General features: G+C 37.6%; 1 protein-coding gene across 1 annotated transcript in view; it reads right to left on the reverse strand.

Annotated features, from left to right (window-relative positions):
* LOC145979846 (phospholipase A-2-activating protein-like) overlaps window positions 1-18,117 on the reverse strand; it is a 52,661-nt gene extending 34,544 nt beyond the window's left edge. Inside the window, exons 1-6 of the mRNA XM_083112881.1 lie at window positions 17,835-18,117; window positions 17,377-17,570; window positions 12,141-12,362; window positions 6,913-7,054; window positions 5,594-5,761; window positions 4,105-4,239 (exon numbers count right to left, since the gene is read on the reverse strand). Of these exons, the coding sequence (XP_082969007.1) occupies window positions 4,105-4,239; window positions 5,594-5,761; window positions 6,913-7,054; window positions 12,141-12,362; window positions 17,377-17,570; window positions 17,835-17,971 (998 nt within the window). The 5' untranslated portion in view covers window positions 17,972-18,117. The remainder of the gene's footprint in view (window positions 1-4,104; window positions 4,240-5,593; window positions 5,762-6,912; window positions 7,055-12,140; window positions 12,363-17,376; window positions 17,571-17,834) is intronic.
* Window positions 18,118-20,312: the final 2,195 nt, after the last annotated feature.

A 20,312-nucleotide genomic window follows, 5' to 3' on the forward strand; every position in this document is an offset into this window, starting at 1 on the left:
TAAGATGTCATTTGTGCGCAACATTAAAAAAAAACATGATTTACTTAAACCTCTCTCACATACCTACTAAACTGTATGAAAAATTGGTCTTTCAAAAGAATCTACAGAACTCCTAGGTTCTCGACTAAGGGAAAATAATCTATTGGCATTGGGTACCTGATTTAGAAAGAGAGAAGCAGATTTAATTAAACACTTTTCCGAAGGAGAAGGCCTAGTATAGTGTTCCAATGTCCCTGGCTTGATGGAAAGAAGAATGAAGAAAAGTGGCAGGAGAAAAGGAAGAGAAAGAAAAAGCGAGTGGTTTGGAATAAGGAGTATGGAAAAGACCACAGAAAAGATATGCAAAGTGCTTAGGAAAGCGGGCATTAAAACTTACAGGAAGGGAGGGAGAAGCATGTTAAGAATAGCGAAGAATGCAAACAAGAAAAAGGAAAACAGAGAAGAGGACGGGATTATCTACGAAGTGAAGTGTAAAGAATGTCCGAGTGTATACATAGGAGAAACGAAAAAGAGGCTGAAAGACAGGTTGAAACAACATAGTGATGATGTACGACTTAAGAGAGAGAGAGAGAGAAATGCGATATTTAAACACACGAGAGAAACAGGACATGACATAGAGTGGGATGAGGCTAAGCAGATAGGAAGGGAGAAGAGATTACTAGTGAGAAAATGGAAGGAGGCCAAGGAAATAAAGAAGAAAGGAAGAATGTGTTAGAGTGGAAAGGACAAGAGCAAAAGAGGAGAGAAGAAGGAAGAGGAATGAAGAAAGAAAGGATAAGGAAAAAGAGGGTGAGATGAAAGGAAATGTTTAGCTAAATCGCCTGTCAGGTGAAAGTACAGTTGACAAGGGAAGGCCACCTGCTGGAATGTTCCAGAAAAAAACAACTTTCTAATAATCTTGTGTCTGGAAGGTAGTGATTTTTGTGTGTGTGTGTGTATATATATATATATATATATCTTCCTGTTTTGTACCTTGTTTCATTTGCACTTGGTACAGAGTCTGAAGTAGACCTTGCTAGAAGGTTGAAACATTACATTTAGTTTATGTTTTATAATAAAATAAATTCCTGCCTTGGTCAGCATATTAAGTTTTTGATAGAGAGGTTGAATATACAGTATGACGTTAAGGATTGGAGACTATTCATCGTCTGCTCCAAGAGAATTCTCAAAGCAGTGCTTATCCATAACGGTAGTACATATGCATACGTTCCAGTTGGTCATTCTGTGTATCTGGAGGAAAGCTACAAGAACTTATATATAATTCTCAAAACTGAAATATCATGCACAAGGGTGTGCAATATTCATTTCAATGATTCTGGGACAACAGGCAGCTTACATCAAGTACCCTTGCTTCCTGTGCGAATAGGATAGCCAGGATAGGGTCCATCAATGTATCTAAAATGTGTGGCCACCTAGATCTTCATTGCAACCAGGCCCGTAGCTAGAATTGATCTCCAGGGGTGGCTCACGGGCCTTCTAAACAAAGTCCATTTTTAAAAAATTGAACAGTATTAAATTAAGGTAAATTATGTGTGTGTATGGGGGAGGGGTCATTAAGATATATAAAATTTATAAATATATACAAATACATTTTTGTACATCTATTAAAACATCTCTTGAAGTGTTCATTGACCGATACTGAAATCATCCCTTACATACTCCATACTACTTTAGATGGTACAGATAATTATATCACACAATGGATGCGGAGGGAATGTACGTGATGACATCCTTCTTCTCTCCTCTTTTATAGAGAGAGAGAGCTCCTCCCCCCCCCCCCCGTGCGAGGGTTGTGCTTCCTCTTCTTCTTCTCCTCCTCTTCCCAGGGAAGGGGAGTAGAAAAGAGAGAGAGAGAGAGGGAGACTCTCTCTCTCTCTCTCTCTCTCCTCTCCTTCTCTCTTTTACTGCACTCGATCCCCCCCACCTTCCCTGCAGGTAGCCAAAGACACCCCTGGGGTGGGGAGGGGTCTTCTCTCCTCTCTCTCTCTTGTGGGAGGCAGGGGGGGGGCAATGCCCCCAGCTGCCTCGCCCCTCCCCCTGCAAGGGCTCGGGGGCTGCATCATGCCCCTGACCACCTTTACCCCCCGTACCTTTTCTTCTTCTTCTTTTTTTTCTTTCTTACTTTTTATCTCATGCTCTTTTTCCTTCCCCTCCCCCCTCTCCCAGAATCAGGGGGAAAGAAAAAGAGATATAGAGAGGAGGAGAGAATAAGGAAGAAGAATGAAGGAAAGGCAGTCCCCTGAGGGGGTGAGGGGGGGACGAGGGTGCCTCTTTTTCTCTCTCTCTTATCTTTCTTTGATGGAAGGAAGAGAAAAGAGAGAGAAATGGTTACACCTTTCCCCTTCTTCTCCATCTATCCTCTCTTTCTTCTCTCCTCTAGGAGGGGGGGGGGGTGTCAAAGTCTCAGATTTCTGTCTAAACGGGAAGTTGCAACAGGGACAGTGAATGTACAGATAAAGAAGCTCCCCTATGAAAGAACTTTCTGAAGTCTAGAGAATATTAAAAATACTTACAGCTACTTCTGCTCATAAGCAAAATGAGTGAATGTAATAGATGCTGTTCATATTCTGTGGAATATCCTTAAAGTTGTGTGAGCTGTCTACATTATCACTCTTGACTCCGAACAATTACAAATTATGCAAAATAGTTTACCTAATGTCAAAGGGGGCTGATGGCAGTGCCAGGACCTGATTGCAACCTGAGAGTAATTATGTAATACGAGAAAGTCTCGTTGATACTAGTAAAGTCCTGCTTCCTCCACTTCATATTAAGCTTGGTGTAATAAAACAGTTTGTCAAAGCTCTGTCAAAAAAGGGAGAATGTCTTAAGTGCCTGGAAAGAAAATTTCAGGGACTTTCAGAAGCGAAATTAAAAGATGGTGTAATTATTGGGCCAGATATTAGGAAACGACGATGAACATAATCGGAATATAGACCTGGAATGGTTTTAAAGAAGTTGTGCAAAAATTTCTTGAGAACTTTAAAGATCCTGAATTCAAATGCATTGTGAAATACATGTTGATGAAATTCAGTGATTTGGGTTATTCCATTAGTTTGGAATTTTCATTTGCACTACTTTCCCGAAAATCTGGGTGCCGCAAGCAACGAGCAGGGAAGAGGAATTTCATCAAAATATCAAGGAGATGGAACATAGATATCAGGGTAAGTGTACTACAATCATGCTAGCAGACTACTGTTGGTTGCCGCACAGAGATCTTCCGCAATCCACCCACAGGAGACAAAGTGGAAGAAGGAAAAGAAAAAAAGCAGAAGTAGGGCCTATAAATGCCTGTAAGTGTTGACATGTTATTTTAATTATTATAATAAAATAATTATTTTATAGCCTACAGGCAATTTTCAAAATAATATTTTGTAGCTGTTTTGTACTTTCAATTACATTTACTTGACGATTTATGATTAATCAATATACATAAAATGGGCACTTTTCCTGTGGCTGTGATTCACGTTTGTGGAGAAAAATGGAAGTCATATTTGGAATCGGTGTATCAAAAAACATAAGAATCAGCTCTCAGATTCCGAACACTTTTTAGTGACCCAAATTTTGCAGGGTAATGTAATTAAACAAGTAATAATAATAGCACAAGTATTTAGAAAACTGAGAATTTCCTCACTGAGAGCAAAGAGCAACGCTGGTATAATCGGTACGGTGTCTGAGCGCAACGCAGGATACCTGGTTTCGAATCCCAGGGTGGATGATCAAAGGTCAGAATTTTTCCAGCCTTATCCCCACACAAAGCAGCTCTGGGGCTCACCCAGCCTCAAATCAATGGGTACCTGGGGAGAATCTGAGGGGGGGAGGGGGTAAATGTATCCAGGTACTGATCACACCACCTCCAAAATGGCAGAGGTGAATTGAATGAGAATGCGTGGGGGGGGGGCTCTTCTTCCCAACATCCCCTAAATGTGCCTTCATGGTATGGTGCTATATGCACGGAGAATTTAACCTTTATTATTGATAACAAAATGGTGCATACTGATCGAATGTGTTCATAACCCAACTCTTCCATATTGTCATGCAAGGTATGCCACATGCAAGAACCCCCAAATAACATATGTTACTTGCTGTACATTACAGTCTACGTACTCACTGATCTTGACTCCCCCTAGCTCTTGCTGCGCCGCTACAGTCATTCCCGCCACTTCATCCTCAAACGCCTTCTGGGCCTCTTGGCTAACCTGGCGACTGGGGTCGGCAGAGAATACCCTCACAACTCCATCGCTGGAAATGTTCAGAACAAATTTAATGTCATCACGAGGGAATGTGCATGAAAAGAAAAGGTTCACTTCTACACATCAAAGTACAGATTGTTGCATATCAGGGTTCCCATGAATTTTGTGAGAGATACCCAATTCCCTGACCTTTCCAGGCACTTATAAATAACCCCACAGACCACTCTATAATTATTTAACATGCTGATAAATAAGTGGCATGCCTCGAACTTTGAATCTTAATCGACTGGTAATGATTAAGCCTTGTTTCAGTGACAGAAGAAATACTATGTATGCTCAGCAAGGCAGTCTATATTTCAGTAAAAAAAAACCACTTAATACCGTTACACTTCAACCCTCTATCAGGGTATTTGGTTTCAAGTCTGAGAAGACCCTGATAAAGGGTTGAAACAAAGTTGTTAAGTGGTTTTCTTTTTACTGAAATATACCCTACCTTGGTCAGCATACATAGAGTTTTTTTTTCTGTTAATCAAATGAATCAAGTTTATTCAACATTGTTCAAAATAAATTATTAAAAATAAGAGGTAATTTTTACATGGAGCAGTGATGGTCTAGTCGATGGGGCATCTGACTGCCATGCAGAAGACCTGGGTTCAATTCCTGGGGTGGGTGACTGAAGGTCGGATAAAGCCCCTCTGTGGTTCATCCAGCCTCAAATAAATAGGTACCTTGTGGCAATGTTGGGGGAGTTAAGGTGGTCAGAGCATGGTGCTGATCACATTACCTCAAAATATTGCAGTGACCGAAAATGTGGAGTCCCTACCTCCACAAATTCCCTATATGTGCCGTCATGGCATGGTGCAAAGTGCATGGAGAACTTTACATTTGAAGAATTTTTGTATGAAATAAAAAGTAAAAAGAACAAGTTGAGAGGAAAATATGAAATGCATTTTCAGTTTTCAATCACGGTAAGAAATGAAAAATATTTAATTTACTTGGCTTTTTTAAGTTTGTTTCCACAAAATTTCCTGACATTCCCATGACTTTTTTTAATCCTATGTTGGCTCCCTGACTTTTCAAAATGGGAGCAAAACTGTATACTTCACAATTGTCAAGATTATAGCAATGAAATAAATTGAAACACGCATAACTTCTAAAAATAAATTTGTTTGTTTCAAAACATAATGAATTTTGCCTTTTCACTACTCTAATGTATTAAGACAAAGTTTTATTGGTACAAACACCAAACACTAGTGACACGCTAATAGGTACTGGAGCTACAGTTCAAAGTGGAATCAGAGCCACTTCGTGTGTCGCAATCCCCTACAGTGCAAGGAATGTAACTGATGGATATCTTGAACACTGAACCAAAAAGCTTAAAAGCACAATACAGTGAGCCTCACCTGCTACCAACAACCACGTCCCCATTTCTCAGGCAAGCGACGGACCAAATACTCTGTGCAGGGAGGAATATCGTCTGTGTGCAATGGCCACCTTTCCAAATTCTCATGGTACGGTCCTCACCAGATGTTACGAAGTGTTCAAACCCAGCACCAGGAAACACGGCAATGCTGGAAGAAAAATAGTTATTTATTTGCATGCATGGTAACAGGTTTGAATTCAGAACTGACTATTTAACAGTTTCCACTCCTTTACATGCATGAAATGCTTTTCTTTAAACAAAAAATGGCTTCCAACAGTGTATAACTGAGTGTGATAATTCTGCAACTTACTTTTTAGAAGAGATAAAGGGTCTCCCAACATTAACGCAGGATTTAAATTCTGTGCCATTTTTTTCCCCAGGGTTGACAGAGTTCTGCGAGGTCAAATGTTCTAATAAAAATGTTGCGGTTAGTCAATAAGGAACACTACACGACGGAGTGAGTGACGATCGTTAAAATTCCTTACACAAATAAGGAGACTGTGGGTAAATTACCTAATTACCTTTTTGGTAGGAGAAGTGACCCAAATGAAACAACTGTGTAACCTCACACTGTGCAATTTTTTCCCCTCTGGGAATTCATTATGTCCAAAGTTTATGCTGCGAAAGTAAGAATGATTCTTAAATTGATAGCAAAGGAGGCAGGCAATCTTGACCTCTAAAACATTGTTTAGATCGACATATCGTACTCACACATGTAAGTAATTGATCTTAGATCTTTTTTAAAGTTCTTCATTATTTAGCTGCGAGTAATACGCACATCACAATATGTTATTAATCTCAGATACGTGGAGGAAAGTGTGCACTTTTGAAAAGTTGAGGATTAAGCTTAATAAATTGATAACAGAGATTCAAAGAGTTATTGAATGCATTGAGCCACAGTTATGAAGAAGAAAAAAACAACAGAAAAAACAAACAGATCCAGAATTTTGTCAAAACAATTGTGTCAAATGCATCATGGAGGACATTTGTCAGATATCTTCTTCCACTTGTAATATCAATGTTTACCCTTTCATATAATGTAATAACTTTGCCAACTAATAAATATATAAAATACTAAAAATACTTTTTCTTAAATTAAATCCTGCATTTCTTTTGGGACTACCCTTATTTTTTATTTATCTCACTTCGCTTTCTGCCACTTTTGGTTAATCTTCAAGATGAGGGCGAGTGATGATATGGTGTAGGGACAATCACAAACACATGTTAACAGCACGGAGAACAAGTCCCATAGTCTCTGCTCAGCTGTAAATGCAAGTAACAACAAGGAACAAAGCTAACCTATATATGTAGTTGGAGTGGCCATAGTACACTCCAGTGCAATCACCTCCTGCAGTCCACTGCCTGACTGAAGCATCATTCCCGCAGGACAAGAACTCGGCCGCAGACACAACAGCCAACCCTCGAACGCAATCAGTGTGGCCTGCAACAAACACCCAAAGACAAGGCTGTTTAGAATACACACTACAAAAAACATATGCAGAAATTTCAGTGAAAAATGCACGCTCGACGATGACTTGAACCCAGATCTCTGGCATTCCGTGCCATTTCTCTAACAACTAAGAAAATATGATACCACACAAGTAAAAGAGGACAGCAAAACATCAACCGAAGTCAGGGCTGGTTCGGTACTCAATTGGTATGGCAATACCATGGTATGCCAGATGCCACTCACCATGCCATCCTGGTTGAGCCTGCATTTTTGCTAAAATTTCTATACAGGGTGGCCACTCTAGGATCATGATAAAATTCAAATATAATAGCCAGTTTTTCAACGCAAACTTCCCAAAAATTCAAGGGTACAAGCAGATGTGTTCTCTATATTGATTGATTTGGTGTTTTAAGTCCACTTTATGCACAGTAAGGCTAATCGGGACTGGATATACAGTTTAAAGTGGGATCCGAACCACTATGTGCCTCCACTGGGTATCGAACTGTTTTCTCTATATCTGCCTCTCACCAGCCCCCACTCTCTACACATACACACAAACATACATATTAACAATGTAAAGGAGCTGTGTGATTCCAATGTATTAAAGTCGCATATGAGTCATTCCATGCCAAATCAACACAGATATCCACAATTTCCAACCTGACCAGCTCAGAATTTTATGAAATTTTGGGACTTGAAACTATGCATGGAACTTAGTATGAAAATTTTTAGTTTTGTTTGACTTGTAATTGTTAAATTATTCAAGGTCAAATTTAGCAGAAATTGCCCTTTTTGAGCCCGCTTAGCTATACTAAATGTGCTGTAACTCCGTCTGCCTAGGAACCTCAAATAAAGCTTATTGTCCAAGGAATTGAACAAGCCTACCTTTGGATAAAAATATAATTTTGTCATGTGACCTTGTCCTTTGACCTTGAATATCTCAAAACATGTCATCACCAAAAATCGTGGAAAAAATATATTTGGTCCCTCATGCCATACTATAAAACATATCAAAAAAACATTCTGGGACTGCAATGGGATCAGAAGATACAACATAATATGTGTAGCTATGTGACTGATAAAAGCCTCATGACATGAACTATGATGAGTCAAAAGTCCTTTAACACCCCCTACAAAATGTAAAGGAGTTATTCTGGTCATGAAAGAAATAGGTTAGGCACAGGGAGATCTGAGATGGGTCCTCATGAAAAAATCTGATATTTGGCATAAACCTAACTCACAGTAAAAATTTCAACTTTTAGATTCAACTAGCAGGTGTATAAGCTTAAATCTGCTGTTTTGTAGTCAGAAAAACACATGGTTTGTTCATAGAAAGCAACAAGAAATTTATTCAAAGTACTTGCCCTCGCGAGCTACACATTTTGCCCACCTCTCGGGCAATTTGTGGATACCACGCCAAAAAAGTCCTTCTCTTTTGAGGCAAACCACTCATCAATCCAGTTTCGGACGTCTGCATACGAATCGAAGTGCTACTCAGCGAGGGCATGGCCCATCGACGAAAACAGATGGTAGTCGGAAGAGACCAGGTCTGCTGAATAGGCGGGATGGGGTAGCACCTCCCATTTGCGTGTCTCCAAGTAGTTTTGGACCAGTCTTGACGTGTGCAATGGGGCGTTGTCGTGGAGGAAAATCAGCTTGTCATGTCTTTCTTGATAATCCGGCCTTTTGTCACACAGAGCACGGTGCAATTTGATCAGTTGTTGGTGCTAGCGGTGGGCAGTGAAACTTTCACCAGGTTTCAACAGCTCAAAGTAGACGATACCCTGTTGATCCCACCAAACACACAGCATCTTCTTCCGGCCGAAGCGATTTGGACTCTAGGAAGATGTTGATGGTTGGCCGGGATCAACCCACGACTTCTTGCGTTTAGGACTCTCAATACATATCTACTTTTCATCGCCAGTCACAATCCGATGCAGGAAAGACTTTCTTTTTTGTCTGGCAAGCAAGATTTCGCATGTGTTTTGGCGTCTCTCCAGCTGCCGATCTGTCAATTCATGCGGCACCCATTTTCTGATCTTTTGAATCTTTCCCATGGCACGTAGACGCATGGAAATGGGTGCTTGAGTAACACCCAATTGCTCGGCAAGCATCTTTTGCATTTGGGTATCGTCCTCGTTCAAAAGAGCCTGCAATTGACGGTCCTCAACCTTCCTGGGTCGATTTTCATGCTTCTTGACGCTCAGGTCAAAATTGCCGTCTTTGAACCAACAAAACAAATCCCTGCATGTTGTTTCGGATACAGCACTGCCACCATAGGCCTCCACAAGCATTCGATGCGATTTGGCAGCCAATTTCTTCAAATGGAAGCAGAAAAGCAGAACTTTCCGCATATGCTCTTTTTCTGGCACAAAACTAGACATGCTTACCACAGGAACACGTGTCTGCTGTTGTCTGCACGTGCTGACGATGTGCACTGAATCGTGTTGGCAGATGTCCAACTCATACAAACACCAGGTATGGCATGCCCATGGTAGCTTCATACGCTTACTAACGCCATCTATGAGCAAACAGCAGATTTAAGCTTATACACCTGGTAGTTTGATCAATATGAGGCAGTGTATGTGACCTAATTTGTGACGTTGCAGAGTAATGTTAAGCTCTAGAATAGTGAAACCTTTTCTTTTTCTATTTTAAAGTTGGGTTAAGAAAGTGTCAGAAATATAGTAAAATGGGATTTTAATACTTGATTTACCAGAAATTGGAATTTCAAGGTATGATAATTGAAGATCTGCGAAATTTCATTCCAAAGGGAACCATTTATTTGTTATTTTTTCCTCTAGTTTACGGTTATTACAAGCATAAGAAAACAGTTTTTCTTTGTGACGTTTCAGGAGAACACACACTCCTTTCATCAGACATTTATTTTCATTTTGACTAAAGATACAGTTATAGCAGTGGTTAGCAATTTTTTAAACAAAAAGAATCCGTTATATAATGGATGTAGTCAATGCTACATTGTTGTAATATAGCAACTTAACTGCGAAAAGAAGCAGTCTGTTCTATTTTTATTTCAGATAAAAAAAAAATGATCACATTATATTTTTATTTAAAATTATGAATCCAAAATATCATCAGGTAATTCAAAGTCGTCATTGTTTTCACAAAGTCTCTTGATGTTTTCTGTTACATTAAATTTTAAAGATGGTGGCTTACTCCATTTGTGAAAAAGAAAACTCCATACTGGATCTATGTTACCATTTTCATTATTTAATTTATTCCAGTGTTCTTCTACAATGAACGAAGCTTCCCAGACATTCAACTCTGTGTTTCCCGTTAATCTTTTTAAAACCCTTCTCTTTTTAATCAAATGCTTCTCTTCGATGATATGAGTTGACAAACCTGTTCTTGGGTTTAGGTTTATAATGTCCAAATCGTGTTCGTGCCATCTTATTGCCATTTTCCTTTCTGTTTGTCCCACATAATCCTTTGAACATGAACAACTTATATTATATATTCGTGTGGTTTCCACATCTGGTAGAGTTTCTCATTTTGAATTCATTAAATGTACATTCCAAACTTCTTGGTGATTTAAAAACAATTTTGAAATTAAAACTTCTAAAAATCAAGAGACTTTGTGAAAACAAGGATGAATTTGAATTACCTGATGATATTCGGGATTCATAATTTTAAAAAAAAAAATCTGAAATAAAAATAAAACAGACTGCTTCTTTTCACAGTTAAGTTGCTATATTACAACAATGTAACATTGACAACATCCATTATATAAGAGATTCTTTTTGTTTAAAAAATTACTAACCATTGTTATAACTGTATATTTAGTCAAAATGAAAATAAATGTCTGATGAAAGGAGCGTGTGTTCTCCTGAAACATCACAAAGAAAAACTGTTTTCTTATGCTTGTAATAACCGTAAACTTCAGAAAAAAAACAACATTTATTTGGTACACACATCCATTTGGTGTTGTCAGCTCCAAAACTGTGAGTTTCCGCAACATATTTAATTAAACCCAAGTGTCAGCAAGTGATATTTTAAATGTAGCAGTGCATTAATCTTAAAAGTAGGCTATTTATTTTGGAGCATCAAAGCTGGTAGAGTATATTATTTTATGTTGCGTATTTTATGTTGCGTTCCATTTATTTCTTCCAAGGAAAGATATTCGTGAAAGCAAATAAGATTCAAATACATGTTTAGATAGGTTGTGAGACAAGTCTGCAGTTGTTCTGTGTATGAACAATCTGTGCTGTCATTCATCCTTTGCCTAATTTGCTGAGAGGTAGTGGCTTGTAAATGTTTGTTATTTTTGACTGTAAATTGAGTGTTCTGTATGGTTTTTGAGTGGAGAGGACTGTTATAAAGACACTTTTTGTTAAGTAGCCAGAGACTTAATTAATCTTAACGAACTTAGTAAAAATGATAAAACACTTATTAGATCAAGGCTACAGGTGGGATGACTGAGAGACAATATACAAATGCAATTCAGGGAAGTTCTTACGTATAATTTTTTATGTGGTAAAGTGTGTTGTGATCTTCTGAAATACCACTTAAAGGGTATTTAAGTAATGGAATTTTTTAAATCAAATTGTATCCCATGGCAAGGCCAACAAACTGTCAAGTAAGCCTTAGACCAGGTAAATCAATATGCCCAAAATAGTAAGTCAAGTATTAAAATCCCATTTTACTATATTTCTGACACTTTCTTAACCCAACTTTAAAATAGAAAAAGAAAAAGTTTCACTATTCTAGAGCTTAACATTACTCTGCAACGTCACAAATTAGGTCACATACACTGCCTCATATTGATCAAACTAGTTGAATCTAAAAGTTGAGATTTTTACTGTGAGTTAGGTTTATGCCAAATATCAGATTTTTTCATGAGGACCCATCTCAGATAATTAAACCCTAAAAACAGTCAAAATTCCATAAACGGCCATGTTTGAACCAATGCTGAAAAAAAAGGGTACATTTGTAAGCACTGAAATTTTACTTGGAGACACCCTGGAGGTAAACAGAAACTCAAGCCATAGACTAAACCCTCTCATCAAAAAATGAGAATAAATGATATACTCAAGCAAACAAAAAAGCATATCAATACCTGTCAATGTGTTGACACAATTTCCCTCCTTCCACAGCTTTATGGTCTTGTCAGCTGATCCTGTTACCATCAAGTTATCCTCCTTGAGTGCCAGAACGCTCCACACGGCTGCCTCATGTCCTGAAAGTGTGTGGATGCATGCTTCTCCATTCCACACGCGAGCCGTACAGTCCCAAGATCCACTCAATAGAATATTATTCTCCCCCACCGCGAGGCAACATACTGGAAAACAATTAGTACTGTTGACAACATAGCTTGGCAGATAAAATTTCATCTGCAGTTTAATGGAAGACTTGACAGTGTTACCATATTACCCCAATTGTAACAGTATAGCAAACTCTTGCTTAGTTCTTCTGGTAATGAAAATAGGCGAAAATACCCATTAATTTGTAAAAAGAAAATGTAGCAAAGGGCTTCACATCATCTCTAATGTTTATTATTTCTATCACTAGAAATCACAGGATTCGTTCAAAGTAAAGAATTTCTCTGTGTTGTAATACTGTAAGAGATGGCATGCGATTGTCAACCTTACGGTCAGTAGCAGTGATTGGGAGCCAAAACTAAAAGGGGTTGGGGTGGGGGGGGAGAAGGACACTTTACTTTCTCTTTGTGTACACAGCTTAGCATTAAGAGGGCATTGTGCAGGGGCAAACGTGATCCAGGGATGAGAGGGATATGGTTAGATACGGCTAGTAGTCCTTACACAACATTAAACAAAGATTTTTTTGAACCATATATATTTTGCTTATATATGGATAAATTCTTTTATAAATAAGCAAAGAAATAATAAGACAACAATGCTCAAAGAATAAACAAAAGTGTAGAATTTAGAGTTTGCTTCACTGATTAATTTATAACACATTATTTGATTGATTTTGAGTTAACCAAAATATTTTAATACTCCGGAAGCCATTTCATCCAAATATCAGACATAAGTATATTATATTTATAGAAGGAATAAAATAACCATAACTTTTATTGCTGGGTAAGTTAGAATACATATCCAGGTTAATATTAAAAATACTTATGCTGGTATTAATTCATTCCCTTTTAATGATAATTGAAATTTTAGCAAGGCATGTTTTCGGCAACAAAATCCCGCTAATATTTTTTTTATTAATTTTTTGTTTTACTAAAATATTGATATCATGTGATGTCATATTTTTTTCTGAAATGCCTATTGTTTGGTTAATATTGTTGTGAAATTTCAAAAGGATTGAATCACGTGTGAGCGAGATATAATTTTTTTTGTAAAGCACTGCAGGTTTTAATGAGGGCTTCGGAAATGAAGGAAAACGAGAGTTGGCTGAAAGTTTGAGAGGCCATAACTCTGAAACCAGATGAGTTAGAGGCGAGAAATTTTATGAGGTTTCTTACCACCATGGAAGGATTGAATGTACCAAGTTTCATAAAAATCTGAGATGGTGGGTTCCCAAACCTCTTTTTTTTGGTTGAATTGATATGGAATGACCCTACATTGAAATTCTAACCGTTCTGAACCTAAAACACTTAATCTGTTAAAAATGTAAAATTACCATCAGTGTTGCTTTAATGCTCATGAAAGAATTATAACAGCGCCACCAGGAGCATCCATGGTACAGGAAGATCACAGATGCCATGGCAATACTACCACCTGTGGGACCTCATGTACTCAAACTACGACAATTCTTGTATAATGTCAACTGAAACATAACCACATTCAACTTTCTTTCAAACACATTTCCTATTCTTTCATAAGTAATGCACTACAAAAGCAGTAACATTTCATAAACAAAGAAAATTACAACAGTAAAATGTAATTAGCTGGCAACAATATACAGTACCACATCACCTTACTATAACACAACTCCACATTTTAAAATGGAAAATGGTAGGTAGCGGTTCCGGTTCTATAATGATTTTTTCGAAGTTTCATAGGAGAAACACAAAGTACTGCAGAATTGTAGAAACAATTGTTACAGAAAATTTGAACCTTAGTGAAATTAATTTGGAGTTCTGAGATGTGCAATTAATCAGCGAAAAAAAAAAAAGTCAAAAATATCAGAACTTCCTATCGACATGGAATTTCTTGTTCATAGAAGAAAGACAAAGTATAGAAGAATAGTGGAAATGATTGTGAAAGTAAATTTGAAGCTTTCGAAAAGTCCTATCCATCAGCAAAAAGAAGACTCTTCCCATGGACAAGACATTCCACAGATTACCATCACACAAGGCTGTGAGGTGCTTAAGACCAGCACGAACATACGCTGAAAGCATTTAGGGAAATTATTGTAATGCAATGCCATGACCTGCCTAACCTAACGAGGAAATCCCTTTGCATCACACATGTGACAATAGATTGCAGCAGAAGTCCATATCCAATAATACAATAAATACATGTCTGGTTGCAAGAGAAAAAACAATGGGAGTATAAGGAAGTGAAAAACAATTTTCAAGCAAGCACGCAGTTAAGCAATCACTAAACCTGCAAAGTACGTGTTAAAAGGACATAAATAGAAATCAAACCATGAGAAGAAGTCCTTCAAACCATGATGAAATCGGAACTTTGATCCTAATTTTTTTTCGAAGTGTACCAGCAGCAACATTTCAGACTTCCATCTGTTTGGTCCAATGAAGAAATTCCTAGGTGACCAACGCTTCAATTCCGATGAAGAAGTGCAATCGGTTGTGCGCAGATGGAAGTATTCTCAAATGACTGAGTTCTATGAGCAGGGTATATTGAAACTAGTGCCACAATGGGGAAAATGTGTTGAAAGACTTGGTTCCTAGGTCGAAAAGTAGCTAACAGATGTGGTTTAATTGTGTATAATTTATGTTGTCTTACCTATCAAACTTCTTTTTTAAAACATTGTTGTGCGGTATTTAATGATCCACCCTCGTATATAAATTTTGGCCAAAGTTTCTCTTGTTTTATTGTGATTCCATTGTGCTATGTATGCATTTCATTTCGATTTACAATTGTTAACACATACTGTGGAGTTTTAGCGATTATTTACTGCATGTTTCTTTGACACTGGTTTTTCACTTCCATACTTCTATATAAATTATTCTGTACTTGCCCACAGTCATTCGTTTACCATCATCTTAGCTACGAGCTGTCCCTCCTACCTAGGTCAAATGTGTGAGGAACGAATGGGTTTCCGTAATCTGTGTGTTTACCGTGAGGTGTTCAAATGTGTACTTTCTTGTTGATGCCAACATGTTTGAAGATTTAGTTAAAAAATACTTATTGTAATTAGGTTAGGCAGGTCAAGTTTAGTTCTCTTAGCATTAAAATAATATCCCTAAATGCTTTCTACAATATTTAATGTTGCTTCTATCAATGGAGAATGTCTTGTTCATGGGAAGGGCACATGCAAGTGTAAGCTAATTTTTAAGTTTTTTAATCCAAGCCAGAGCATGGATGTTTGTGAGTGTCTATTCATCAATTTCGTCTTGTCATCACCAGGGCTGAGCCGATATCCGATACCAGTGGTATCGGTTGGAATTCATTTACCGATACCAGCAGATACTTTCCGGGTCTTCCACTGGGTCCGCAAAAAATTATATGAGACTTTCATTATGCAAAATTCAAACTTGATTTCATTTTGCACTAATTTTACACAAAAAACTGTATTTTGTAATTATGTAACATCTATTTATAAATGTTCTGAAGCAACTTTCTTGGTCAATTGGTGCATAATATTGGAGAAGAATATTTACACACTAATATTGATCAATATTTTGAACTAATTTTAATTATCGGTATGAGTATCGGCATCGGTTCAAAGTGGCTCATCCCCATCTTTGCAAATTAGCCAAAAGTGGCACAACAAGCGAAGTAAAATAAAGCAAATCAATTAAGTTTCTTTTTCAACAAGAAATAACTTCTTTTCGAAATCTAAACAGTGCTCATTACTTTAAGGAAGGTTCAAATTTAGTGTGACAATGATTGCCGGTAAAAATTTACTATCCTTCGGACACCTCTAATTTTTTTCGTTTCGTCAAATTTTTGACATTCGTACTTACGTATCTGCTTCGCGGAACATTCCTGAAGGTGTATCAACATTGTTTTGATGAAAGTAAGAGCAATTTTTCACATTACGAGTTTGTCTTTCTGGTAGGCCATTTCGCTTGCCTGAGACACAATATGGCGAGTACACCTTCCTACATAATCGCGTGTCGTGCTTGTCTTTTGTCAAATTTTTGACATTCGTACTTACCTATCTCCTTCGCAGAAGTTTCCTGAAGGTGTATTGACGTTGTTTTGATGAAAGAGCAATTTTTCACATTACCAGTACTTCTTTTTCCTAGCCTCTCCGCTTGCCTCACACACAATATGGCGCGTACACCTTCCTACATAATGACGTGTCGGGCTTGTCTTTCCTCTATTTTCAATTGTTATGCAGGGTTTCAACCTTCGGAACCCAAGAAATGCCCGTGAACCAAGTTCATCAGATCTATTTCTTTTTCATTTTTTTTTCGCGTTCTTTGAATCGTTTTTGAGGCTATCCGTCCTGGAATAAGTGGGAAACATCTAGAAATTGCAAAATAAGCGAAAATAAGGCATTGGTTTTCGAAATGGAAACTGTTAATTTTCGCGAATTTTTTAGTTTCACAACCAAATATATATATTCCTGATACTACCACGACACCAAATTTTAAGTATGGGTCCTAACCTAACTGAACTAACCTCCCCACGTGCCAATGGTTTGTGGGGCTGGCGCCAATGGTTCGTGGGGCTAGCGCCAATGGCTCGTGGGGCTAGCGCCAATGGCTCGCAATTATTTCCAATTTCTAGATCCTGATACTAACACGACACCAAATTTTAAGTATGGGTCCTAACCTAACTGAACTAACCTAACCATGTGCCAACGGTTCGTGGGGCTTGTGACACACCATCCTTCTAACTCCCGTTGCAAACGCAGACAGTTTGAAACACTGGATACCCAATGAACATGAACAAAGCACAATCACGACGAGTGATGCATGAAGAAGAAGAAGACGACGACGACGCATGATAGTGTACGAAGGTGTACACGCCAAATGCTATTCTCCGTCGGAGAATTAATTTTCAACAAACAACATGAATTTTAGCTATGAAACATTCCCACATCACAAAATGTGTCCGAAGGATAGTAAACTAGTACCAAGTGGGATCCAAATCCCTTTGTCCCTCCACCGGGTATCGAACCCGGACCCCTTGACAAAAACAAACTACGATCAATGAATGCAACTGACAAAAAGTTCAACTTACCAGCATTTATGTGTCCTATGAGCTTATAGACAGGATCTGACGAGTCTATAGTGAAGGCACAAATGGTATTGTCATTACTACCAGTGACAACTAAACCAGTGGGGAAGTTCGCATGAGGTGGTACATAACAGACACAGGATACAAAATTTGTATGGCCCTTCAATGTTTGAACTTCTTGATATCCTGGCTCAAATCTGCAATGAAAGAGTATGTCGGAATAACTGATAAATATAAAATTTTCAGGGGAAACATTTTGAGAGAGAGGTCAATTCCGAAGGCAAAATATTTCCCATTGGATCACCGGGAAATTTTGATACTTCACAACAAAACTTGCTACGACACCAATTTGTGTCAACTTAACTGCTAACGTACGGGAGACAATATGTTTATATGGATTAATAGTAATATTACAATAGCAATACAATTTTTCACATAATAAATATGATTGAGTAACGTACCCTTTAGGTCTCCATATTTTCGCCGTTTTATCTCTTGAGCCGGAAATTATACAATAATCATCAGTTACTGCAACAGCACGTACGTCCAACGAATGACCATATAAAACGCAGCTTAGTTTGTACGGTGCGGCAGCCATGACTTGCAAGATTCTAAAACAGTTCCTAATAAATGCACTTTGTTAACTTCCTTTCTGCTCCTTTCCCATTTTCCGTGCGGTGCGGTCCCTACTTTACAAGGGGTCGCCCAACATATATCTTGCGAGGTAGTTCAGTTGAGGTTACTAACTCCCAGGGGGTGCTCGTTGCTTTGTGAAGTACGTATGCATTACGTCATCTGGGAGGATCGGGTTTGACGGTGCTCATTGCTATGTGCAGTAAGTTTGGTGCGGGGTACATTTAGCTACTAACACGTCGCAAAAATCGGAACAAGCAGGTTGTTGATTTTGTAGCGTTCCATTTATTTTGATTGTATTTTTGTACTTCTAGACTGCAATCATGTCTAATTGTGCTGTAGCAAGCTATGAAAACTATAACCAGAAAACTAAAGGAACTGACATAAAATATCATAATTTCCAGTCGATAATTGCGTAAGTAAACAGTGGATTCATGCTTGTAGAAAATGTAAAAAATGCAAGTGTGCAGTGTGAAGAAGACTATGTGCGAGATCTAAAAGCAGAATTTCTGTATTTTCCACCAAAGAACGTGCTGAAGCCAACTGCAGTGCCATCGCTAAAATTACATCCAATTACTTTAGTACCAAATAATCGAGGAAATGGTGTAGTTCTCCTAAACACTTATCTTCACAATATGCTTCGCTTGTAGGACGTGCTGATAAGGTTTGCAGAGCTGCACGCTACGAAAGATATGCAATAAGGAGACGTGCCCTAAAGAAGCTAAAGACTATGCTGCCAGAAAAGAGAAAAATATATAGACGAAGGTATATGCACAAACTGCAAGCAATGTTTCGTTGTTGGAAAACATATTCGATGGTTTACAAAGGAGAAACACACGTCTGCATAACGAAGCAAATAAATTAAAGATTACAAACAACCTCTATCAACCTGCTTTAACTGAATAAAGAAGTCCAAAATCTACAACGTAACCTAACCGACAGTAGCACAAGAAAAGTCACCAATATCTTGAAAATGTGTTCAACTAGTGCGAAGTACGTAGTGAGCCTAACTGATTTGTTATGTACATTTTATGTAAGTCGGATTTATAATTATTAACAAATTCATTTAACACAGACCGATGTTGATTGTGATTTGTATGTTCACATTATCGTGAAGAACGTTGTCGGAAATATGCATTTCGAAGATCGCGTACTAACTTCCAAGCTATTGGAAATTAAATTCACTTAGTACATCTTCAATTCGAGTTACATAGAGTTGTATGCACGATGGTAAATATTGCATGAGTGAATATTACACCCATCATTAAAATGTTTCAACTTTGTTCAATTTTGGTATTTCACAAATATATTGTGAATAATTTTGTACCCTTGTACTCAATATAAACCAATGGATGGTACATTATTTCTTTGTAGTACATTTCTGTCAAAAAGAGCAAGATCTAAGATTAGTGTAATGCAAGTTACTTCGTTAATGTACAAATGTGTGTCGCATATCAGCCTTGGAGTATATTTTCGGGTTATACAACTCAGACACACATGGGAATGGAAATGGAAAATCTGCGGACAAAGTCCTTTAACGAATAATAATTCGTACACTTGCACGGTCAATCATTGTGAGTTCATGTAACTTTTCTCCTTTATTGTTTAATTAAACTAAGATATTTTCATCGATATTCTCAAAGCGTTTCATTTACCGTGTGATCAAAAATCTATTTCTATAGGCTTGAATTAGTAGGTTAAGACATTTAAGTTTGATGTTCCTAGTACTCATCAAGTATTTCGAGTAGGTTAACTTAGTTAAATTAGTACTTGTACACTTTGACTCATCTTCAGCACGCGTTTGTATGTAAAGTTCTTAATACAAAAAAATACTTTTTAGAACTATGACAACGATAACTTGCAGCCAAATTTGAACCAGAGAAATTAAAAATATCTGCAAATTACAAACTTGAATTGCGTTTTCAAAGTCTGAAACTACTATCTTACAAACTATTTCATCATTCTTCCTCCACATAAAACTTTTCAAAAAATTTTTGCATGTGGAACTTTGATCCGTACCTAAATTATTGTACAGTAAATAAATATATGAAGAAGGTTGGGAATTCTTTCGAATTTAGAGTAAGTATCAAATGCAGAGTAAAAATTTATCTAGATTGTATATTGCTTCTTTCGTTTGATAACTTCAAAAATAAAGTTACATTATGGTGAATGGTAAAGATTGGATTTTAATTATATCAGTATAATTTTAATACTTTCTGATGTTATGTAAAATTTGAAATGTTCCTGGAAAGGATTGCAACGTTCTGAATGAATAAGAAGGAACTATTTAGTCAGAAAACTAAATA

This window comes from Lepisma saccharinum, chromosome 26, assembly GCF_977018435.1.
Source record: "Lepisma saccharinum chromosome 26, izLepSacc3.1, whole genome shotgun sequence".
Lineage (NCBI taxonomy): Eukaryota > Metazoa > Arthropoda > Insecta > Zygentoma > Lepismatidae > Lepisma > Lepisma saccharinum.